The sequence below is a fragment of the Haliaeetus albicilla genome, chromosome Z (assembly GCF_947461875.1).
Source record: "Haliaeetus albicilla chromosome Z, bHalAlb1.1, whole genome shotgun sequence".
Taxonomy (NCBI): Eukaryota; Metazoa; Chordata; class Aves; order Accipitriformes; family Accipitridae; genus Haliaeetus; species Haliaeetus albicilla.
Window position 1 is genome coordinate 7443968 of NC_091516.1, and position 25409 is coordinate 7469376.

General features: G+C 41.3%; 1 protein-coding gene and 1 long non-coding RNA gene across 13 annotated transcripts in view; one reads left to right on the forward strand and one right to left on the reverse strand.

The window, feature by feature from the left end:
* Positions 1-25409, reverse strand: part of LOC138683873 (uncharacterized) — a 446426-nt gene that overhangs the window by 41831 nt on the left and 379186 nt on the right. The gene's annotated exons all lie outside the window — the stretch shown is intronic.
* Positions 12068-25409, forward strand: part of GPBP1 (GC-rich promoter binding protein 1) — a 39176-nt gene continuing 25834 nt past the window's right edge. Inside the window, exons 1-3 of one of the 12 annotated variants that reach the window (XM_069777146.1) lie at positions 12068-12185; positions 13128-14188; positions 14991-15058. In XM_069777146.1, the coding sequence (XP_069633247.1) occupies positions 14071-14188; positions 14991-15058 (186 nt within the window). In that variant the 5' untranslated portion in view covers positions 12068-12185; positions 13128-14070. Of the gene's footprint in view, positions 12186-12522; positions 12763-12874; positions 14189-14990; positions 15059-15949; positions 16109-17116; positions 17248-17524; positions 17749-17896; positions 18005-25409 lie in introns of those variants that run through there. The other 11 variants (XM_069777147.1, XM_069777148.1, XM_069777153.1 and 8 more) reach the window with 11 other exon arrangements.

Consider the following 25409-nt stretch of genomic DNA (forward strand, 5'->3'; position numbering starts at 1 on the left):
GGCGGGCGGGGGCCGGCGGGGCCCCCTCGCCGTGCCGCCTCAGGGGCCCCGAGGCCGGCCGGAGGCCGGCCGGAGCCCGGGTGACTCGGACAGCTGCCGCCCGCGGTCCTCGAGAGCCTCCGACGGCCGCGGCTTGCCCCCCTGTCCCGGGGCCGGGGATGGCGTACGGGAGCGGGGGACCCGGCTGCGTCCCCTGCGCTTCGCCCGCCACCGAGCCCCTTCCTCGGTGCTGGTGTGGCGGAGGGCTAGCCGTTACGCTGGCACCCGGCGGCCCGGGTTTTTGGAGCAGGAAACGAAATGTCAAAGCCTTCGGACCTTCCTGTCGTTGGCTGCCTGCCGTGGCTTAAACGGAGAAAGTGAAAATTGCCTGGCGGTGGGTTTTTCTATCTAAAGGTTGAGGCGTTTTACATACGAGTAACATCTGTTCTGGATTTTCAGTGGTGTGTTTTGGTCCCAGTACGCACGAAGTGGGAGTGGGGCCATTTTCAGCTTGGTTTCTTCATCCCAGGCTATGAAGGCTCAGGCTTTTGATTTTGGAGTCACATGTTTCTACTCCTGGCCAAAATAGCGTCGGCCGTACTTGCTGTACCGAGTATTGCTCTGCTGGAGGGGTGGTGTGTGTCACAGCAGCAGTCGGGTGCAGTAATGCCCCAGACTGTGTCCCACCTGGGGAATTCGGGAGGCTCGAGGCTGTATCGCGACGTGAACGGCTTCTTTGGATGTGTCTTAAGTTGGGTTTGCAGACAGTGTGGAGATCCCAAGCTAGTTTAGGTACTTAACTAGTGGAGCTCTGTACTGTTTGATTTATTCTGCTGGGACCTGTTGCTCTGAGAAGCAGAGTAAATTTAACTTGTTGTGTGCTCCACTGCTAAGTCTAGCCTAATTCCAGTATATAAACTTTGTGTACCTTCAAACTACACAGCAGCCTAAGATGTAGACATACCTGCTCTTGATGTACCTGGGATGAGATGTTGACAACACAAAACCCCCAAGGCTTTGCAGAAACGCATTTTTTTTTTAGGAAAGTTGCCACAGTAACCACCGATTCCAGCAATACCTCATCTTCTGGTCCCTGATCAGTCTTTGCCTTTTTCCAAAGTTTTATATGCAGATTAGGGATTTGTCTGGTAAAAGTGATCAGTGACAGACAGATAAGCTATGTCAGAGCACACTGCATGTACCCAAAAATTAAGAAGGAAGATTTAATCCTTTCCATCTTTGACTGGTCTGGAATGCCGCTAATGCTCCTTAGCCTTTTTCAGTTTCATTCCCTCTAGATACACCAAACCCACTTTCTACCCCTGTTCCCTTGAAGCCTCAGCTTGGGCAAGGCAAAACAGCTTCTCATGAACACAGAACGTGTAACACATACACAGGCCTGTTCATCTTACCAACAAAATAGCATGGAAAGTGCAGCAGGAAGAACCTCCAAATCAGGGAAGTACATATTTGCTACTATACAGATTTTCTTAATAGGAATTGTCCCCAGTTGGATGCAAGCAGCTATTTCCTAACTTCCGAAGTAGTTTACTCACAGTCTTTCAACTGTTCAACATCATTAAGTTTTTCAATTGTATGTTATTTTACAGAAAAATCTTCCATTGTTAATTTGCCACTTAAAATCTCTGATCAGATTTAGAACTGATTTTTTTTTTTTTTTAATAATTCAGACCACTTTGATAAAATAGTATGAACTCATACCTCTACCACAGCAGGTCATGAGGTGTGTTCCAGAGCTGTCATATAAGTTACAGCAAGAATTCTGGAAAAAACATAGGGCTCAGTGTTGTGAGCAGGGGGCTACAAGACGGGAGGAAAAAAAAACCTAAAACTTAACGGGATCTAAAGCATAACAGTGAAAAAACAAGCTTTTTTTTTTTCCTGTCTTTTCCTGAGATTCAGTTTGGCACTTGGAAATTGCAGCTATACAGAAAAGTTTACAGATTCGCAGATTCTAATAGCTACAAAAGATGGTGAAAATCTGGATCCCGAAGGTTTGAAAAGAGCTGCTATAATCTTGTATCTGTGTGGGGACTGGATTTAGATGGCAATACCTATAAGTGTAATTATGTTCCATGCTGTTACAACATGTTTTACCTCCCAGTGGTTTTCACTGAGTACAGATCAAGATAAAGAGTGAGGATGGCAAAGTTACTGGCATAAGCTGGTTTGAAGGGGGTGGAAAGAAGCAAGGATGTGATTGTACCAACTCTTTCTCAATTAGCATTTTTCTCCAGAAACAGGGGTGTGAGTGTGGTATGCTCCTGAAGTGTAGCTTTGAAACCAAACTACCTTGTGCTTTTGTGGAGTCTGGTATGGCATTGGTATGGAGCTTCCACCAGGGCCCAGTGCTTTCACGCGTGGGCTTCTGCTCTCTGCCTCACCTCCCTGAGCAGAAAGGAAATGTGAGATTGCTCTTTCCATTTTACAGGGACTCAGAATTAGAGACAGCTGAACAAAATATGCGTATGCATATATACAATGAATCAAATAGTTACATCAATGCAAATGCAGTTTTCCATAGCTGCTGGACATAAAAGACCATGGGGAGTTCTGTATTTCAGGGTGTCTTTTCTCTTGAATTGGAATCAAGAAGATGGGACAAAAGTCTGCCTAAACTGTTCTTTCTGAAGTAATGGGGGAGGACACATTTTGTGTCCATATTTTGACTATATTTTGACTATATTTTGTCATCTAAGTTATTCTCAGATCAAATAAAAGAAGGAAAAAAATATTTTGAATTAATTTTTTTTGTTTCAATTGATTGAAACAGTCAAAAAAATTGAAAGAACTAAAATGAATTAGAAGAGAAGAATCCAGTCATCTAAAAAAAACCCACCCCAAAACCAAAACCCAAAACCAACCAAACAAAAAAAACCCAATACCCCAATGAAGCTGAACAGTTATAGGTGAGGAGTTGTAAGATAAGGAGTGCAGAAGCCCTAGAAGAAAATCTCTTAATCTCTAACTTTTTTTTCTCCTTTATTCTTTAAGAATGATACAATTAAGTCTTACTTTCTGCACTCTTAGTTGTATGCTATCCTATCATGGATACATCCAACAGATATATGGTGATCAGAGAATACCATAACCATGTTTGAAGTCTTGATCTGTATCTGGGTGGTGTGAATGTTACAATATTTTTTCACTTCAGTCCACACTCTTCTAGCAAACCTGTTGCCCAAAGCCCTAGAATAGTGGCCTCAAATAGCCTTTTCTGCAGGCATAATGACAAAAAGTAAAGCCTGCTTATTCAGGAAATGGAGCTGGTCTTAGACCCTTTGGGTGTATCTCTGCTAGTAAAATAAATATGCTCAGGGATGTTTCCTAGACATTAAAACCACCAAAAAGCATGGAACTACACACATCTCTGCTAGCAAAAGCTCTGCTTACTTCGGAGACCGCCTGTTGCAGATGGACTGTTGAACACAATGACTCCTGAAGGGTACTGAGGAGGCAGGCTTGTGGGAGCAGGGCACAAAGCATGCATGGACCATCCTAACAGTTTGATGTTATGGATGACTATGTGCCAGCGCTATTTAACTTACTGGGAAAGATAGAATTGTAAAGGTAAAATTGTAAAAATACAAGTCACAATCTCCAACAAATCTCTGAACTTCGAGGTGGGAGGACAGAAGGAGCCCCATATGCGTATTAGGCACATCACTTACTACATTGCTTGATGTGTAGATACCATGGTTCTGAGGATCGGATTTGCAATAGAGGATGAATACGAGAAGTAAGTTTTTAAATCCCCTTTGTGTCTGTCTCCCAGTGCTTTAATTTTCATACGTGCGAGTAACACAGCTTTCTGCAGTACTAACTGGACTCCCGTATAATGTAAGGAAGTTTGACTTTTTAAAATAGCCTTGCTCGCTTACCTCTCATGCCAAATTTTCAAAGGGAATAGTTTCCCTGACCTCCTTCCCAAGCTTTTAGTATTCTGCTATTTTTATAGAAATGAAAGTTTAATTTCTCCCTAAAGAACATGGATAAAAAGTTTTAAGTTATTTACTTTTCATAGTAATAATAATAAAAAATTAATTGTAGTAATAGGCAGAAGAGCTTATTTTTGGTGAAGCTTACCAACAGCCAGCAGATTTACAGCAAGGAGATGTTTTACCTGTTACAGTTTACAGCACGTGCATATAATGGCAGCACTGGTAATTACATAAGAGGTGGTGTAATGTGAGCATAACAAATCTTCTTATTTAGGGGGATTTTTTTTATGGTTTCTTTTTTGTAAATTTAACAATTTCATCTGTGTATAATTATAAATAGTTGTAAACAAAAGGTTAGTAATTGTAGCAGGAACTTAGGCAGCCTGACTCTCCTGGCCAAGTCACTCCCTCAGTTCCCCTCTACCTACCAGGAGAAGCAGCTTTTCAGTGAGCATTTCCTTCTGAATCATTCTTAATTGGAACGACAGTTTTTGTTTGGGTTTATTTGTCATCCAGTTTAAAGCACCAAGGGGTTTCTAGCTAGCTGGTATCTTGGTCAGTTTGCCCTCTGGCCTCTTGTACATGTTGCTTGCATAGCCTGTATTGAGTTTCTCCCTCTTTCTAGACTCGAGTCTTCCCCATCTGTTCCAAGCACCTGTAATGCATCCTCTCACTTCCCAGGTGGCATCTCCTTGCCTGTTCCTGAGCAGGGACTCACCCCCACGAAGCTCCTGCCCACAGCGGCTCCCTCAGGCATTTTACAGAGGTGGTCTAGGGAAGGCTTGTTATCAGGGACCTACCTTAGGCTGTACCCTACAACCCTCCTGGTTTTACCACTGAAGGGGTGGGATAATCCTGGTGTGAAGGGGATGAGCCCCATGTTCCCTTGAGGGCTCAGCTTTCCTGGGAAGGGCTTCTGGCTTAGAGAAAGTGGCTTTCTGATTGTCTTCATGCTGAAATGTGACTTCACTTGCAATGTAAATGAAAACAACTGTTGGTCAGCTACATATCGAAAAACAGATGACCACATACCTCCTGTGTATGCCTTGCCTGCACTGTTGGGCAAGGAGGAGTGTAGGAGTTTTTAATGAAAGGGTAGGCATGTGATTAAATTGTAAACAATTAAGAATATGATGAGAAACAATTTCTCCTAAGTATAGTATTAAAACTGACTAGTTTTCATTTTATAGCATCTGCAGAAATGTCACATTGTATGAAGAAAAAAGCCATCATGCTTTTTGGTGTCTCAAAATATTTTATATGCATACACAATAGCCATCATAATTTGAAAAATATTTACAGGAAACTTGCTTTTACTTAGTAAGGAAATGCTATTAACCATACTGGCAAAGTTAGTATAGTGTAGTAGGATACTGCTTTGGAAGGACTGAGAAGGAGTATTTCCTAAACAGGAAGCTATGTACTTGTGTTTTGAGGTGTTTTGCCTATTTCTTTTGAGCCAATTTATTATAATTAGCAAGCTTGCAGAAAGTATCATCATTGTCTTTTTAAAAGTTCACAAAGATACACAAGTCTTTTTATTCTGCAAATGTGAAAACTAAGGCACAGAAAAGTTAAAAAAAACCCCAACAACAAAACCCTCAGCCAAAGCCTAATGCAGGATCTCTGGCAGAAGTGAAAATCAAAACAAGACAATGCTGATTTGAAGCTATTGCACCACCTTCGTGAAATTTGCATTTCAGGGATTTCAAATATAGAGTTATTTTCCACTTATTTACAAATATCAGGAGTTTCTAATAGCAACATACGCAAATGTCACTATGTAAGAGTGTAAGTATCCCTTATGTTGGATGAGTGTCCAGTAGGAAAGAACTGTAGCTCTAAATTTCCAATTCTGAACTAATAAAAGAGAGCATCTAAAATTTGTTCAGAGGGATCTATAAAACAGCATAATGCAGCTCCAGGAAGATAAGTCCAAGAAAAAATTTCATTTGCTTTTGACTCTATTCACAGCCCTTCATACTATTAATTTCCTTGGGTCACTTTTTTGTGTGTGTTTTTTGTTTGTTTGTTGTTTTGGTTTTGGGGGCAAGGTTTCAGATGACAGAACCATACAACAGATAGTAGAAACCTCTGCTGCCTGTTTTTGTCTGTGAAGGGAAAAATAGAGAAAGAGGATCAGCTGAGAGAGAGGCAGGTTTCCCTCTTTAGCCTTTTGCATTTAACGTCCTTAGAATACTTAAGATTTGCTGGGGCATTTCAGCCTGGTTTAAAGGTGGAAGAAACATTCTGCTAGTCAGAAAGCTAGTTTTAGTCTTTCTTGAAAATACTTGTAAGTGAATCTTGTTTTTGTCATGTGATGCTGCCCCCCCCCCCCCCCCCCCAAGGCTGATTGCTAATCAAGATAAGGAACTGCAACAGCTGAGCCCATTCTATCAATCTTGATAATAGTTCTTTTGGGGGATCATGCCACAAAACTAAGGAGATTCTTTGAACTGTGAGTTATATCCCATGATGTTTAGTATATAGGACAAAATCTAGGCTTCCAGTGGTTCTAGCAAACAGATCTAAAAAAGTGGTATAAGTTTGTGTCTTTTTTTGGGGGGGGACGGATGGACAGATTATTCTATTAATTAGGTCACTTAATGTAGTTGGGAAGGCACTGACAGACTTTTTTACATCCAATTCCTTCAGCAAGTCTGTCTGTGTAGAGAAACAACAGATCTCTGGGTCCAGTTTCCTAAGGTAAGCCTCTGTAGTAACTACACACACTTTTAAAAAACATATGGTAATATGTACGTTGATGGTAGGCAAAACTGGCAGAAAAACCTTACAAAAATTGTTTTCTTCAATTTACTTGGATGTGAAAAGTTTCTAAATTAATCTAGTCATTAAAAACTGGGGAAAATAAGATGTCAAGTTGGTGTCAGTACAGATTTATTTTTTTTTTAAAGAAAGAGGGATAAAGCAAATAGATTTGTCTATGAAATGAACCTGCATTAAAATGAGATCTGCTCATATTTAAGTATGTGCAAGATCCTATCATCATGCTGGTCATCTGGTCTCCTTACTTCAAAATTAACATGCTGTAAGTTCACAAGCTAGCTAGTTTCATTTTAGGGAAAATACAGGAATTTCATTTTAGAGAGAAAAGGGTAGGGTAAATACAAACATCTTATGAAAAATTAGTCACTTGATAATGTATGTTCCGTTCGTAATTCCTTCAACTTGTTCCTTTTCATCTGAACTCTTTCTTGTTATTCATAGTTATTATTTTGAGTTCTTTCTGAAATGTAGAACAGTAGGTATTTGCTTGCTGTTATTTCACTTTCCTTGCATGGGTGGAAGGGGGGCAGAAGGGTGGAACAGGGCAGAAGTTGAGTACATTTAGGATTTACTTGCTTATTAATTTAGAGAAGGTGTATAACATGACTTTTTCCTTCAACAGAGTAAATATCATGTAGATTGCATTCACCTGGGACATATCTGAAGAACAGCTGTACCCTTCTAGCCCCAGTTCATTAGATGGTTAACTTACATGAAAGGAATACTACTTAATGGAGATAAACCATTAAAATAGTTTCAAATAACTCTTGTTTTAATACTGCCCAATATTTCTGAAATGTATTATTGGAGATGGATGCTTTTATTGTTAGAAGGAGAAAAGCTACTAGTCAGACTGTTTTCAGTTACAATATAGGTGAAAAACTAGAGAGGGAGAAGGTGCTCCTTCAAAAGCTTGATTCTTAACGATCTTTTTACCTCCAATTAGTATAAACAAAAGAATGGCCTCTGAGTTCTTATCCTGGCTTTTCACTAGTGTCACTAAGATATTGACTCTTTCAGGTAGAAGCAGCCATTATCTTGAGAGAGAGAAAATGGTCAATTAATTTCAATAATAGAGGTCAAATTTATAATTCTGTGTCATTCAAAATTAATACCTAGGTATTGCTTCAAAATATGAACCGTTACCTACAGCTTTATTGAAGTCTTTGCCTGGAATGCTGCTCTTTGATGCTGCTCATCAAAGTCAGTGGTAACTTTTAATATTAAAGTTCTTCAGAAAAGAATGACTTAACAAGCACTTATGTTTTAATTTTCAGACCTGTTTGGTACTTGCTAATTGTATTAAAGTGCCTTGGACATGGAGATGCTCAGAACTCTTGAAAAATTGAATAACTAGAGATTATACATCCTATGAGGCAAATAATAATGGTCAATTCTTTAATACAGTCAAATCACATTATCTTACTTGTGTAGGTACACCCACTGAAATCCTGGAGCAATTGGAAAAGTCATTTTACCTTCCTTTCGTGGAAGGGATAATACATATAAATAGACGAGGCCAGATACTTTATACCAGTGTTCATTGTGTTACTGCACATTGTAATGACTAGATGCTGCTATGCACTTTTGTATAATGCTTCCATTCTTTTAATTTTGTTACTTAAAATGTTTCATATTGTGAACATGAAGCTGAAAGATATTTAAAACTCTGCAATAAGGACTGTTTATTAGAACTGTGTTTGGGATCTGATTGTACAAATACTCCTCTGCTGAGAAGAACATACATTAGAGCTGGCTTTTTATTATTAATGTTAGGTGGATGTTTTCTTTCTAGTTAATATTGGGCTTATTGCATTAGAAGCTTTCTGGATCAAATCTGTATTAATCAGGTTTTAAATCTGTTCTAAGAAAATTTTGATTTTGGCCTTCTGCCTGATTCTTTGGTTCAAATTGATTGTATATTGGGCACACTGGGTTTTTACTACAAGGTCAAGTGTTTTGTACATCTTCATGGAGTGACACAAAAATGGAGTTCTAAGACTTGTATTTAAATAGGGATAGTTACTATTTGGTGGGAGTTAAAATGTTTCTTGTTTAAATTCTTACACCTCAGCATTTCCCACACATTTTTGTTTCATTGTATTTCTTCAATGTTTTCATATACTGATGTAGGCAGTCCCTGAATATGGCATGAGCTATCTTTCTCTTAAGTCACCTTGCAGTCTGTAGTCTGATCTATACCAAACAGAACCTTAAATTACATATAGTATTCAGAATATTAAATTTGGATTAAAGTGCTAAATGTGTTTTTCTTCTCTTTTCATCAAACTACCCAGAGGTACCTCAGTCTTTCAAAACCAGTAATTCTTAGCTTGTTCTTAAATCTCAACTGTTGTCTAAATTCCACATGAGTTACCCTTTGCTTATATCATGGCTCATTGAAAAGACTTTAAAAAATATGCGTGAGCATCTGTGGCAAAAATCTTGGCCTACTTCTCCAAGCTTGCTTAATGAAAGAGAATGGTTCATATGGATATATCCTCCCCCCCTCCATATTAATTTCCAACGTAGATGTCGCCATAACCTCCTACAGCAGTTTTCCAAAACAGACCTGTTCTGCTCAGCCTAACTAGTTTCAGAAGCTGTTTCTCTTAAATATCGATTGCTTTAATGCCCTCACTCTCTTCTGTGCTCTATGTACTTCTGAAGATCCAGGTACAGTTTGGGTTCAAAAGATCAAATAACAAGTTTTACAACCAAAAAATGCTATAAATCCTGCTTTGCAGATTTGCCATTCTGACAGTCTTCTGTCTTTCCTCTTGCTCTTCATGACAGACAATGACTATTTTTATCCCAGGGTTTCTTCATCAGTAATGGAATATGTATGTTTTTATCAGTGTAGTTTAATTATTCCTCACACAGGCAAACCAACCTGTATTAGCAGAAACATTGTTTTGCTGGTATAAACTCTGTGTATATACCAGGAGAACCAGCTGGTATAGTTAGACTATGCATGGCAGGAACCTCTTCATAAACCAAATTCACGTGCCAGTAGGCTTGCAAATTAATTGCTTTAAATTAAGGAATGCGTGCTAAGAATGTCCTGTTGACTTTGCTGCAACTGCTTGAATGCTTGTGACGTGTAAACTCAAGTGCATTAAAAGAGGAGAGCTCTTGGTTTGAATCCAGTGTAAGGTTTGCCACTGACCTCAGTTAAGTTAAGGACATCACCTCAGCTGTTTGTTGGGTCAAAGCCTTGCTTTTCATGAAGTGGAAATGGCATTATACCTTCTTTTATGGAACAATTAGAGATATAAATCAAACCCATTTCCCATTACTACTTTAAAGTAATTTCCCCAATGACTATCACAGCTTTTCCTGTGGTTACTAAAATTGATGTGGTTATTGTCACCAGCAGGAAATAGGACTGTGTACGAAGCAACACAAAGAGAAACCTATTAGGAGGACTGATACAGATAAATTTACAATCTCCTGCTACTTATTGTGTTTCTCTTTTGACACCCATTGTATGTAATGGATTGCGAAGCCAGAAGATGCTCAGAATAGCTGTGCAGTGTGGAGGCTTTAGCTGTAACTTGCTCAAATGAATTGAAAGGTCATTTCAGATCATTAATATAGCCTTAAGTGTCTGTTGTCAAGGTGGCCTGGAGATGCTTAATTGACTCTATACACTTTGTTTTTGTACTGCTTTGGGTTCACCTTGTCTTGTTTTCCTAGGTACTGTTACCCATCGTATTTTAGGATTGTATATGTTGCTTTGGGACCTGTATGTGAATCCTCTGGTCAGAGCTTTCTTGGTATTACACGTGTCTGAATCACGCAGCATAGCGAGTCCTGAGATGTTTTAGGTGACTTTTCCTGACGGAACAAACCCATTAGCTTCTAGCTGCTACCGCAGCATATGTCTGATGCAGGTTAAATTGATCAGCATGTAGGTTAGAAATTTGTATTCTGAAAACAATTTTAATAATGAAACTTGAGAGTGTGGGCAGTTTCGGTACTACGGTCCTAGTGACCACATGTAGACGCATCAGACTTGGCTCCTTGGCCGGCGCCGCGGTGCACAGTCGGGCCAGGTGGCAGAGCACGGCCCTGCCTTTCTAGTTTGTGGCTTCAGGCTTGGCAACGGACTGCGAAAATAGCAGTGGGGCTGGGGGTATGGTCTGTCACCCTGCCTGGGAAGCCTGACTTCTGCAGCGCAGGTCAAGGTGAATAGCAGGACAAACAGTTTCACAGATGAGGTGGAGAAAGGAGATTGCAGTGCAGTCAAGGTTATGATGGGAACCTGGAAAAAAACCCACCGTTGCTGTTAGAAAGTGGAATTGGGGTTGGCTACTCAGAGTTGAGCTGAAGGTAGATGTGACCATAGCAGTTTCAGAGCTTCTGTCAGGTTTCTAAAGATGAATTTCTCATGTATTTTTCTACTTTCTAGGTTTCTCGGTTGTTTACTTTGAGTACTTTTGCCAGTAGCTGTTGCTTGCTAGTAATTTTACCAAATGATGAGAATGGGTTATTTGGACAGCATATAGATGCCTGCAAAAATGCATTTAAAAATCCTACTGTTTGTCAGGGCTTTGAGGCGTTTTTGTGAAAAATCAGTGCATAATTTCAGTTCCTACAATAATTTAAATCTCGTAGTGGAAACGGCCACGGAAAGAAAATCGAGGCTCCAACGCAGGCTCCGAAACCACCGGCTCGTGAATGCGTTAATCCCGACATTTGCTTCCCAGGCTGCAGAAACCCGTCGCGCCTCTTCCGAAAAAGGCACGCGCCGAACGACGGCATGGACGTATTTCCACCCGTTTGCTTGTAAACCGAAGCCGTTCCTCTCGGTTCGGCGAGGACGCCGATGTCGCGGTCGCCCGCTGCGGCGGCCCTCGTTGGCCTTTCCGCTCGCCGCCGGCCCCGCGATCTAGCCCCGCCGCCCGGGCGCGCCCTGCTCAGCCCCGCGGCCCCGCTCCGCCGGCCGCGGTGGGGACCTGCGCTGCCGGGTGCCCGCTGCACCCCCGCCTCGCCGCGGGCTCTCCCCGGCACCGACCGCTCCGGCCCACGGACGAGGCGCGGCGGACCTTCCGCCGGGGCCCCCGCGGCGCCCGCCCGGGCTGGCTCGGCCGAGCCGCGGCCCGGCCTGAGCCCGCGTCGCGGTTTCGGTGGCCCGTTCGGGCACCTCGGCGTGGCGCCGGTGGGGGCTGCGCGGCTGCGCGGTTAATTACGGCGGCGCCGGGGACTCCCGCGGGCGGGGCGCGCGCTGGGGATTCCCCCGCCGCCCCGCGCGGAACGTTCGGGATTGTTCCGTGACGTCACGGCAGGGGGGCTCCCGCCGGCGGGGCGGGGGCGGGGCCGCACCCGCGGCGGCGGCGGCCGGGAAGCCCCGCCCCGGGCTCCCGCGGGGTCGCGATGGGGGCTCTCGCGAGACTTGTGCGCGCAGAGCATTGCGGCTCAGAGCGGCGCCATTTTGGGAGCGAGGCGAGCGGGGTGTGTGTGTGTGTGTGTGTGTGTCTGTGTGTCTGTGTGTGCGCGCGTGTGCGTGCGCGCGCGCGGCGCTCTCGCGCCCGTGGCCCCCGCGGCTCTCGGGAGGGGGGGGGGGGGCGTGTGGGGGGGGGGGGGCCGCGGCCGGGCCCGGGGCACCCCCTCCCCTCCGCTCTCCTCCCCTCCCCGCCCCCCCCCCCTCCCCTCAGGGGCGGTCTGGCGGCGGCGGCGGGCCGGCGGCGCGGAGGGGCCGGGGCGGGCACTGGCGTGCGGGGCGCCGGGCCGCCCCGTTCCCTCCCCCGCCGCGCGGCCAGGCCCGCCCTCGGGGAGGGCAGGGGGAGCCGCCCCCGGGGCCGGCGCGGCCCCCCGGGAAGGCAGGGCGAGCGCCCAGCGCGGGCCGGCGGAGCCCTCCCCGGTGCCCGCCGCGGCGCCGCGACAAAAGGCCGGTCGTGGCCGGGGAGCTGGGGGGGGTCTGCCCGCGCGCTCGGCGGGCGCGGAGCGGCGAGGCGAGGCTTCCCCCGGGGCGGGCTGGGGCTTCCCCCGGCGGCTCCTTCTGCGCTTCCGCTCGGTGTCCCCGGCCCAGGTCAGCGCCTCCCTCCCGGTGCTCTCTGCAGACCTGTTCGTCCTCTCCAATAAAATGAGAAATGCCCCTTTCTTCGCCCCCCCTCCCCCGCCTTTTTTTCTTTTTTTTCTTTTTTTTTTTTTTTTTTTTCCCTTCTCGGGGATGAGAGGCAGGAGAACGTTTTCGCTCTAGGCTGCGTTCTCCGATAAACGTGCCTGCTGCTTTCTCCTGGATTCGAGCGGAGGTTTAGCCGAGGGTTCTGTACTCGCGTTCGGTTCCCTGGTTGCATGTGTGTTTGCTTTTTAAGACTCAGGTTTATGTGTTTGTCTAACGCCAGTTCGGATTTCGAAAGGGAAGACTGATTGTTCTGGTTCTTTTTACCGTAGGCAGTTTGGATTACAGAGGGAGAGGATCCTGGATGTTTGCAGCCTTTTGCTTCGGCTGGTAGGGAGGAAAAAAGGTGGAAACCGACCTGCAGCAGTTGCTTCTTGTGAAAGGGGAGAAATACCGGACACGGTTCTGGGATTATTTGTCCAAGTGCTTCGTCCTGAAAAGGCTTCTGAAACAATCAGTAGGCATCTGAGAAGTGAATTGGAAGTTTGAAGCCGCAAGCTTTTTCTTTGTGGCAGTGCCGAGCACCTCACCCTTGGACGCTTTTGTCCACATGGCATGGATACATGGCTAAACTTACCAAGTTCTGAATACTTCAGCTGCCAAAATAAAGTGCTTTCTTACTGTTAGATACTTCTTTCTTCTAGGCAACATTCCATCTGAGTCATAGACATAACCAGTTTTGTTAACTGGCTCCAGGTTAAATGCAGCCTGAGTCACTGTGTAGACATTGCTGAAAAGTTTCATGGCAGGTATTTTTCCCCTTATCTTATTTTTTAGATTTTCTGACATAGCCTTCTGTCATTTTGCAGTGAGACCTATTTTCTAAATGAAGAATCTAATAGATGTTTGTTTATCATTTTTTCTTTTATGTTTTATTTAATATTTTTGTTGAAAAATGTTGTTGCCAATAAGCAGTATGGAGGTATCCAGATAGCTGTTGTTTACAAATGCCTCTGTTACCCGAAGCTAGGAAATGTTCCAGAGTTCAGATGTGAAATTTGGATTTTTGGCTTCACAGTTTGTGGTGTAAAAAGTGTATTTATTTCACCTGGAGCTGATGCTTCTTATAGTGATATGTCCGTGGAATAGACAAGAGAAGAACTTGTCAGAGAAAAAAAAAGCTTTTTAAGACAGAGAGTTGGCAAATTTTGGAAGTAGCCTTGTGGAATCTGTAAGCAAGAAGGATCGGTAGCCGATTTCTGTGAGGTCAAATCTATGTCAAACAGCTACGAATGTAGTATCAACAAGAACTCTGGATATTATCTCAAGGAAAACAAACTGGAAAAATATAAATCACACAGTACTAACACCTTGTGCGGTCCTCTTGGATTAGGTAAGTGGTGTAGTGTTCATAAATCAACTTACAGTTGAATATACATTTTATCAGTAGAGTGGTTAAACCAGTAACATCTACTGCCTTGAGGTGGTTGTTTTTTTGAGAATGTTGAAATGAGCTTGCAGAAACTAATTTTTACTTGCTGTTTTTAATAATTAATGGAATAATTCTTTAAGAATTTGAAGAATAAATGTATAAAGAGAAATGTGCAGGTAGGAGTGTGATTTTCCTGGGAGTTTAAAAAATAGGTACATCTAGACTGAATCCTTTGGTAACTTAACCTTCACGTTGATGTTGTAATCTCAACAATGAGCTGTTATAATTATTGAACAGGTCTGCTGGATGGCTTGCACATCTCAATCTTTCCATTTGTTTTAGATGTTTTTGCAGCATGAAAGTACTTGCAATGTAGGGTGGTTTTTTTTGTCTGGGTTTTTTTTTTTTAATTTCCTTCCACTGTTCTTTGTCACTTATGGAAGCCAGATATTTTTTACCAAAAACTAGTCTACTGCCTGTGCAAACTGGCTTTTTAATGTGTTGTTATTTTAAGGTTGGGTTCAGAGTAATTTCCTATTCTGGAATGAGAATGAATGAGTCTGACTGGTTTGCAAGTATGACATTACAAAAAACCTTCACCTTTTTGGAAGGATTTAAAACAAAATTTAGTGGTGAACTAACTAATTTTGTGTGTTATTTTTAGATTTATTGCTGTCCTCTTCCTCCGATAATGGTTAAATGTTTCTGAAGAGAGATATAGTTTAAATGTTGAAACTAATATGTTTATACTATGTTTTTATAGATTTGTATTCAGCTGAATTGCTACTGCCTCAAAGAAAATTAAGATGGACAGAACAACTTAATTCAAAAGTCAGTGGTAATTTTACTTAAGTTCTCTCCCCCCTACCCCACCCTGATTATTCATAAAGCTTTAAATAATTAAAGCCTTATTGGGTAGACTGTAAACTGAGTGTCTGGTAAAGGTGACATATTTACTATAGCAGCCACCTTTTAAAAACATTTTCAGAGCTTCTGCAGTACTGAAGTATTAGTAGTAGTGTGCTAATGAAAAAAAAAAAAGTTTTTCTCTAAGGGCAATGCAGAGATGTTTGGCAAGATGGCTTGTGTTAAAGCCTTGTAGAAAAAGTTAAGTTAAGCATGTGAAACTGTATCTAAAGATTACTACAGTGTTTTTTCCCCTGTAACTTGTTATTTTGACGACAAATGAAAGACTTGCATCTAAATAAGTTTTTTAAATTCTCAGGCTCACTGAAGTAGTTCTATTCTGTGTGTTGTCTTGTAAGTATCTGAAAGTTGATCTCACTTGAGTATTTTGCTTTATTTGGATGGCCTTGCTGTTTTGTTATTTTAACTTCTATTTCAGTTTTGTTGTTTTGAAAAAATGGAAGATGTGGAACATGAATAGGAGGCTGTTTCTGTAATGTCTTGTGGCTGTGGCTTGTGGGCTCTTCTACATAGAGTCTCGATGTGGCTGGGGATTCACTGTATGAACTGAGCCACATGTGAAGGAACCAAACCAACAGAGAAGAATGATCTTCCTCATTCCTTTATTTGTATTAATCTGTGTTTTGTTTGAAAGCATTTGGTAAATGGAAAGAGTTCAGGCCATTTCATTTGATTTTTGTCTGTTGTATGGTCATAAACAATAGTAATACAAGTACTTCCTTCTTAACTTGTAGGAAAAGTGATGTGTCTCTTTTTTCAAGCTATTAACTTGCAGTGCTGTGAGATACTTTTACCTCTTGACAAGATGGTCTCGCTGAAATCAAGGAGCTGCAATCCCCCACTTACTATTTTGGGTGACATCTTTATCTGGACTCTTTCCCTTCTGGATGTTTTGAAGAGTTTGCTTTTTAACTTCATTACATTAATTCTGTCTTTACATCTCTCTGTCTGCTGGTAGGATAATTCTTTTTCTTTTCACTGTGTTTGCACTTGGGAAGTGCAGTTGTTCTTACTTGCATGCAAATGTATTTGACAAGGATTCAGGTGTGTTTTCCAGCTGTACCCTTGTACCCTAAGGAAAATTCATACTTGGGTGAGGCCCACTGGGGAGAAAATGTCTAGCATGCTGGTCCACTTTAATGCTTTCTTTAGGTTTTCATTTGTATAGTGCTGACAGTCTGTTAAGTGGTTTGCAGACAACTATGAAGATAAGGTCCTTGCCCCCAAGAGCTTGTACTTAAGGCTTGATGTAACCATAGCTCTTGTACTGGAATAACTGTCAGCAGCTTGGCTCTTTTACTGATGCGTTTATTCGGGTAGAATCCTAAACTGGGTACATTTGTATTGAGAAATTGTCTTGAATGGTGTAGGCTGCTGTGCTGTGTGAAAAAACTGTTGGTGGAACCTTTTAAGAGTAAGCAGAGTTTAAACTAGCAACAAAGCTTAAGTGGAATTACATCTGTAAAGTGATATAGGTAAATTGTGTAGATATTTAGCTTTGTTAGTACTTCACAAGTTAATGTACTTTATGCTCCCCCCCCCCCCCCCCCCCCTCCATTCTAATGAGATTCTTCTCTTTAAAATGTGTGGATAAAACAGTGTGACAGTCATAGTTCATTAATAATTTCTGGGGAAGTTGCTTATATTTATTTTTTTAGTACTAGGTGTAAATTCTGTCCTGCAAGGAGAACTGTTTGCTGACCTTATTAGAAACGAACTTGAATGAGACTTGGCATGGTTTTTGTTTTGGCTTTTGTTACTGTGTGTGTTTGAGCAGTAGTATTACACAGTAACTGATGATAATGCCCTATGTGGTGCTATCAACTCTTCCATAATCATCTCCTTTCATATTTTGGGTAAACATAGTCAGGGAAGCATCTGAAATACACAGAATTGTTTTTAGTGCTTTATATGTTCAGGATATGTCAAAACTGCTACCTGTTTCAACTGCTTTTCCTTCAGATCCTTGTGAAGACTCCAAAGTACAAGAGAATTCCTGGTGATTTTGTTACATAATGTATGCTGAATGGGGTGGTGATGTTATTGCGCTAACACTTCAGCTTTTGGACTTTGAACCTTGCAAAGGGCAGGAGGTTAGCATTTATCTAGCTTTCTGCTAAATGGTACTGCAAGTGTGTAGGGTTTCAAGCAGAAGGAACCTGGTTGTAGTTTACCTTCAAATATGAAGTTATTCTGTGTTACGTAATAGGTTTTGGTTTTTTGGTTTTAGTTCTTTTTTTTTTTTAATTTATGTTTTGGTACAGTGCAAGAAGGAAAAACTTTTTTGGATAAAAATGATGATTAAGTTATTCAAAGCTCTCTCATTAACTTTGACTGTTTCTAAAACTTTTCCTAAAAGATGTTTTTATTGTGTGACATTAATACTTGATTCACAGAAGTGATATAAACCCTGTTGCTTGTGAACCGTATCTATATATAGAAAGAGGACTATACGTTAAAGAGCAGTGGTTGGGATTTTTAGAACACCAGTGTACCCTCAAGTTTGCTGACATTATAGATCCTTATGCAAAACAAAGTGTGCTTTAGTTGATTCATCCTCACATAAGGAACTCAAGCTCTAAGTAGAAATGAAGGTGGGTTTTCGTTATTTTTGTTTGTTTGTTTTGTTAAGTCACTCTAAAACTAGGTTTTAGGGCTGTGGCTGTACTAGAGAATGTGTTGGCTTTAAATGGTTAAAAAATTGACCGTTACAGTTTGACTCCATACACTTCTCATACCTAGGCATGTCATAAGACTTTTGGAAGATTTGGCAGAGGACCTCACTCCTTCCTCAGTGTTCTGCAGGAAGCCTTAGTTGTCATACTTCTTCTTAAAAGATGAGGCAAGAAGGTAAATTAAAAAAAAGTATGGGTATTTTCTTCTATTCTTCCTTGTTGTCCAGTGCTAGAATACTCATCATAACAGTTCTGTATTGGATGGTGGGGACAGCGAGACAAAACCAGGAGATATTACCTGCTCTGCACTAGCACGGTTAAGAAAGAAGAGGCTTCAGCTGAATTGTTCAGAACATGTTAATGTCTGTTGAACCAGTGGGATAGAAGACCTTTAAAGGTTCAGCTCCCTTTCCTTTTACTGGAGGTGTGAGTCTTTGACAATAAATTTTAGAAAACCAAAGAACTTGAGAGAATTACCATACCCAAACTTAACATTGTTTGTAAATTACATGTCTGTAAAACCTCTTCTACACTGAAATGTAGCGGGGGGAACACATGCACACTTTCCCTTCAAAGTATTAAGAGGTTAGTTGTAGAGTTTTAAGCTTATTCTGTTATTGTGGCTGTGCATTTACATGGAGAGAAAAGAAAGGAAATAAATAGTCTTCAGTTCAAGTAGTTGTCATGCTTTTGCAGCAATTTATGATCAGTAGAAATGCTTCCATTTTCAAAAACACCATAAAGCTTGTGTTAGGGTTTGAATATTATTTTCTGTTTTACTAACATGCAAATTTTGGCTAGCAAAATAACTTGAAATTAGATTATTTTACTCTGTTCAAACTAAATGAATCACAGAGTAAGGAAGATCTCTAATAAGTTGTGTCTTTAAAAGGCGAATGAAAATTGAGATATATAGGGTTTAAACAAAAGTGTTTAAAGCTTGCACTTGTCAACTTCAAATTAGTGCTGTTCTTGACTAGAGATAACAAGAAAGGATCTGTTATCAGAAGAAATTTTTTTGTTTAAAAGACAATGTGTCTTGTGGTAGAATGAAAAACTTTTGATGGAGTGGATTATTTGAAAGGCCTGCTTAGTTTGAGAGAAACCCTGAATGTTTCTGCTTATGAAGAAGAGAGACTCTGTAGTCTGATGGCTGGGACTTGTGTATCTAGTTTCCTTGCCTAATTCAGGCAAAACATTTTAGTTTTTCTATGGCTGATGCTAAATAGGTGAAATAAGCATTTGAAGCTGGCCCAAGATGGGAGACTTGAAGGGTCAATTTATTCTGTAGCTCATTTATTCTGGAGTTGCTCTGTTTTAGTTAGAACTTTGCTGGCTGATGATGCTTCTTCAGAAAAAAAAACAACAAAACCCTTGGCAAATAGCTTTCTCTTTTTGTTGTTATGAAATGCAGTACAGTTGGTGTTTGGTATATCTCTGATAGTAAACATTAATTTTTAATTCCCTCTTAGAAAATTGTGTGCTGCCTTTCACTTTGTATTAGATCGTCACTCTTTTTTAAGATGTCATACAGACTTGCTTATTGGACCCTTCTGAAATTCATATACATGCTTCGTTTGTCTTCCTGACTTAATAAGGATTTGATATACTTGCTGTAGCTCATTACCAAGGAAGCAAAGCAGCAGCAGTAGTAACAAACTTGAGACACTGAATAGTGTATAACTGTTTATTTTTTCTATTGTTATAACAACACTATAGTATACTTCAATTCTGATGGCTTACAACATTCTTTTAGCCCATTTATAAATATTATACTAAAAATTATGGTGACAAGGTGAGGGTGGGTTTTCATACAAGTGTGTAGCTGAGGGGTGGAGTTAAGGTTCCCACATGTAGTTTGTGGTGTGCTGTACTTATGGTAATAGTAATCTGTGAGGTATCAGCTAAAAGATCATAGGTATGTGCCACTTAGATATGCGTACATGCTCATCTTAGACTTTCCTGAAAACTATGAATATGCATATATGCTTTTAACATTTATTCTGTTCATGGGTTTCTCTATGAAAATCAATAGGTTGAATTTCTAAACTGGTCTTCAGGGAGCATCAAGAAATCTGAATGCATACGTGCCTTCTAACTTTGGGACTTCATGTCTTGAAGCTTCCTTATTTATTTATTTTTTTTCCTGTTAATAACTTTGCTACTTCACTCACAATCTTCAAGTATTCCTAGCTGTTTGAGTTTATATTGCGTTTATTTTAATCATCTTCTGGCAGTCTCTGAAATACCCGGTGTCCTGGAAACTGCTTCCTGTAAAAGTAACACAGGCTATTCACAGAGCATGAGAAGTATAGAAGCTGAAAATGCAGAACTATTTTTCCTTGTTTCTAGCTTCTAGTGAGATGGGTTTAGCTGTCGTCTTTTTTTTTTTTCCCAAGTTTTTAGCATTATTTTAAAATTTGTTTCTCCTATTAAATTTTGGTCAGCTCCATTTAAATTGGATGTATTTATTAATGGTAAACCCAAATGGTAAGATGCCAAATGCATAACAATCTTTTAGTAAACTACATTTTTAGATTGTAGGTGGTTTGGCTATTTTACTATTAAGCTGACCAGCCTTTTCCTTATTATATTGATGTCACCATTTTTATCTGTTTCTTTGTGTTGGGACATTATGAAAAAGCAAAGCTGTTTTTATTTATTCTGGTAGTTCAGGCAAATAGTGTTACCAAATGTATCTTGCCAACAGTAATGAAACCTGTCTTAAATACTGAAGACAGCTTTCTGGGCTAGGGAAGTATTTTTGTTTTGTACACTTGAAGAGACCTCCCTGAAGCTGGATCTCTTCAACACCAGTGGGACTGTCTTTCCTCTGCCAGCTAAATACTTGTTAGACAAGTTAGACAACATGCCCTTAAAGTTGGGTGGGGACTGTCTCTGATCTCATGTCCTTGTCATCTTAAAGTTCTGCTGTGCTTTTTTCTCCTCCCTGGAGAAACGATCAGGTTAGGGAACACTTAAATAAGATACACTTAAATCCATGGGGTTTGACAGGGTGCTCCCATGAGTGCAGAGGGAGCTGGATGATGTCATTGCAAGGCCATTCCTTATTATCTTTGAGAGGTCTCACAGTCATTGAGAGAGTCTTTTGAGTACTAGAAGAGAGCAAATGTTAATCCTGTCATCAAGAAGGGTAAGAAGGGAGGAGCCAGGGAGCTGCAGGCTGCTCAGCCTCACTTCAGTCCACAGGAAGGTGGTACAGCAACTAATCCTGGAAACCATTTCCAAACACTTGAAGGACAGGAAGGTGAGTGGAAGCCATCAGAATGGCTTTATGAAGGGGAAATCATGCTTAACCAAGCTAATAGGCCTCTACAATGAGGTGACTAGCCTGGTAGATGAACAGAGAGCAATGGGTGGTGTTTATCTTGACTTCAGTAAGGCTTTTGACGTCATGGACATCTTCCATGACATCCTCATAGAGAAGCTGACAAAGTATGTGTAGAGGAGAGAATGATGAGGTGTATCAAAAACTGGCTGAATGGCCAGGCCCAGCTGGTCAAGGTTGTGATCAGTGACACAAAGGCCATTTGGAGGAAGCCATTATTGTACCCCAGGGTTCAGTAGTGGAGCTTGTACTATTTAACATCTTCATTGAAGTCCTGGACAATGAGGCAGAGTTCACCCTCAGCAAATTTGCACATGATACAAAATGGGGAGGAGTGGCTGATAACACTGGATGTTTGTGCTGCTGTTCAGAGGATCCTGGACAGGACGGAGAACTGGACAGAGGACCCTCATGACATTCAGCAAAGGGAAAATGCAAAGTCCTGCCTGTGGGGAGTTGTAGCTGCATATGCCAGTACATCCTGGGGGCTGACTAGCTGGTAAGCAGCACTGCAGGGAAGGACCTGGGGGTTCTGTTGGTCAGCAGGCCAACCATGAGCCAGCAATGCATCCTCATAACAAATAAGGCCAACATCTCCCTGGGCTGTGTTAGGAAGAGTGTTGCCAACAGGTTGAGGGGAGCTTGTCTTTTTCCTCTACTCAGCCCTGGTGAGGCCACATGTGGAGCCCTGTATCCCATTTGTCCTGGTTTCAGCTGGGATGTAGTTAGCTGTCTTCCTAGTAGCTGGTACAGTGCTATGTTTTGAGTTCAGTATGAGAAGAATGTTCATAACACTGATGTTTTCAGTTGTTGCTCAGTAGTGTTGAGACTATAGTCAAGGATTTTTCAGCTTCTCATGCCCAGCCAGGGCACCTGACCCAAACTGGCCAACAGTGTATTCCGTACCATGGGGCGTCCCATCTAGTTTAGGAACTGGGAAGGGGGGGCAGGGAATCGCCGCTCGGGGACTGGCTGGGTGTCGGTCGGCGGGTGGTGAGCAACTGCCCTGCGCATCATTTGTACATTCCAATCCTTTTGTTACTACTGTTGTCATTTTATTAGTGTTATCATTATCATTATTAGTTTCTTCTTTTCTGTTCTATTAAACCGTTCTTATCTCAACCCAGGAGTTTTACTTCTTTTTCCCGATTTTCTCCCCCATCCCACTGGATGGGGGGGAGTGCGTGAGCGGCTGCGTGGTGCTTAGTTGCTGGCTGGGGTTAAACGACGACACCATTATAGGCTCCCTGGTACAGGAAAGATGTGGACTTAGTGGACCGAGTTCAGCAAAGGACCACAAAGATGATTAAGGGATTGGAGCATCTTTCTTACAGGGAGAGGCTGATACTCTTCTTGATCTTCTAAGGAAGTGCAAGTTGGTTCTCAGTCTTTCAGAACATTCTCTGGATATTATAATTTAATTTTCAGAAGATACTTTCCAGATTTAAAATTGGTAAGGCATCAAGCTCATATTTTTCTCATGTAAAATACTGTGAAAGTGAAAACAGTGAGGGAGACACTATCTGTGTTAATGCTATTGATGGGACTACAAAGTGTTGGGACAAGTAGACAGTATGCCCTTAGAAGAATGGTACAAGGTAGCAATGCTTTGTTACAAAGTGATGCTTAAAGTTCATAACCTTGTCTGTGATAAATTGAAGAGTTGTGTTGTTGAGACATTCCTCCTGTAATCTGCAATGGGTGTGGAACTGGGAAAATAAAAGGTAGAGTTACATGTTTTTACACTTGAGTCTTATGAGTTGCAAAATTGTTACAGTGTTTATAGCTAAATATATTAAAAATGCGGCACTAAATGCATTTCCTCTAGTTAGAGCTATTTAAGCCAAATAATGAAAATAGTTTCAAAAAAATCACAGCATGCATATTACCTTATAGGCCACAGCCCATTCAAGATTCTGTACTTTAATAGTCAGGCTCATTTTTTCTTATTTAACTTGTTTATAGAAAACAAAACATGGAACTAAAATTCAGAATGCTTTGATTACATCTGCTTGCTCTGCTCTTTGCCCTTGCAACATCCCAAAAGATAATTTCTTTCCCACCCCATCCCTCTGCCTCCCTCCCCTGCCATCTGTGGGCTCTCTTGTCCACTTACACAGGCAGTGCGGAGATTCCCTTGAGATGAATTCTCATGGGAATCACCTTTTCCAACTTCTGAAGAGTATTATGCACTTCCAGAGATACTGTCTGGCTATTTTTAGTGTTGTGTAAGTAGACAAATAGAGAGAGGATTTCTGATGCTGGAAAGATTTGATGAATGGAAGTGATGCGAGAAGAAATTCTGGATAAAAGATTGTCTTTATAAGGGAGCAGGAGTGTTCACTTAAATTATTTTTTGTGTAACCAGTTTATTCCAGACCTCAGTAGCCTTTGTTTTCTTGATATGTTTAAGGCTAGGTTGAAGACATTTGTAAAGGAAATTACGGTCATTCCACTGTGTTAGCAGGAGCAGTGCAGGAGACATCATATGCATTTCTAATATATGAAAGAAGTAAGGTTAGATCATAAGTATTCCAGTGTTTGAGTTGGAGACTTTTTTTTTTAATTTTAAAGCTTTGTCAGGTCTAATTGTTTCAAGCATTTTATAGATGCCTGGCATGGAAAATAAAAGTCTAGGTCTGCCTTCTTGCCTTATCCTTTTGCTCCATCACTTTTGGCAGCATGACTGCTTCCTGGTTTGGCGCTGCAGCTAAGTGAGTTAATAAATGCACCTGATTCTGTCTGTAGTCACTCTGCAGTTACTCTGTCTGTTATGAGTCTGGTATGTGACTGCACTGTATTTTATTTTTGATGTGCTACACAGAGATACAAGCTGGACTAATAGATGCTTGCTAGGGTTCTGGACTATGCTTAGCCTGTAATGCTCTCATGCTTCACTAGTGATTAGAAACTACTGCCATGTATTGCCAGCCTGGCTATTTGGTGAAATTGTTCTGGAGTGAAGGAGGGTGAAATCTGTAACCTACACAGTTGTGGTGGCAGGAGTCCCTAATTTAGGACAAATGGTATGAGAGTGAGCCTCCCTCTCCACCCCCCATCCCCTACCCCCCTGGTGAACATGGGGCTGGGGGGGGGGGGAGATTTTAAAATAAACTATTTTTAGTGCAAGAAATTATGCAAATTTTATTAAAATGCGAGAAACTATGTTTGCTAAACCCGAGATGTATTCCAGAACACTGTTTTGGATAGTTTGTTCAACTGGATCTCCTTGATCTATATATTTCATGCCCCTGTTTTATGTGCTGACTGCATGCGGGTTTTTAGCTTACAAACAAGCTTTGAAAACAAAACTTAAATGTTAGTCAATTTGGTGATTCCATATTTTGTCCCAGCAATAGTGAACTAAAGATTGCAGGTAATGTGAAAATTGTAATATAAGATAAAGCTTGAAGAAGCACTTTGCTAAAGTAGTCTGGAAGTAAGCTAATCTGAAAGTTCATGAATACGGGGTGTTTTCTGCTTTTGCACCATATTGAATTCTATCTGTGTTACTGCAGGAAAAAAAAAAGGATTTGATTTATACTTTGGTTGTAGTGTGTGGTCTTCATGCTTAAAAAGTTTGGTTTTTAAACACTATATTGATTTCAAGTAGCAGGGGAGAGAGGGGGAAAAAACTTGCTGGGGAGGACAGTGTTCTCATCAGTTACCACCTAAGATGGGAAAAAGTGGATTAATTATTACAATGTTATGCTACACATTAAACTTTTCAGTTGCAATTATTAGTTTCTGACTTAGACCATAATAGAAATTGACAGGTTCAAGTATTTGTCTTAAGTCTTAAAGTTGTTCCAGAATCTTGTTCTTCTGATCTTCAGGACTCTGTGTCCAGCCTAAATCTACTATGGTTGGTATCTTCTTGTGATTCTTACAGTGTTTTGGATTAAGTCATCTCTCTTCTTGGTGGAATTTACTCTTTCAGTTATCTATAACCACTGTTTAAATACATCCTAGGTCCTCATTTTGTGAGGCAAAGCAAGCCAAGTAGTTTTCTTAAGACTTTTCTTGTCCCTGATCACCGAAATAGTTCATTTTACACCAAGTAAAATTTTAGAATTCTGTGCTGTTATTCTAAGTGTGATTTTACTTGTATCTTTTTCTGTGATTATTTAAGAGAGAAGAATGTAGTAGTGCAGGGATGTCATGGTTTAAACCCAGCTAGCAAGTAGGCAGCACACAGCTGCTCTCTCACTCCCCCCTCCCAGTAGGATGG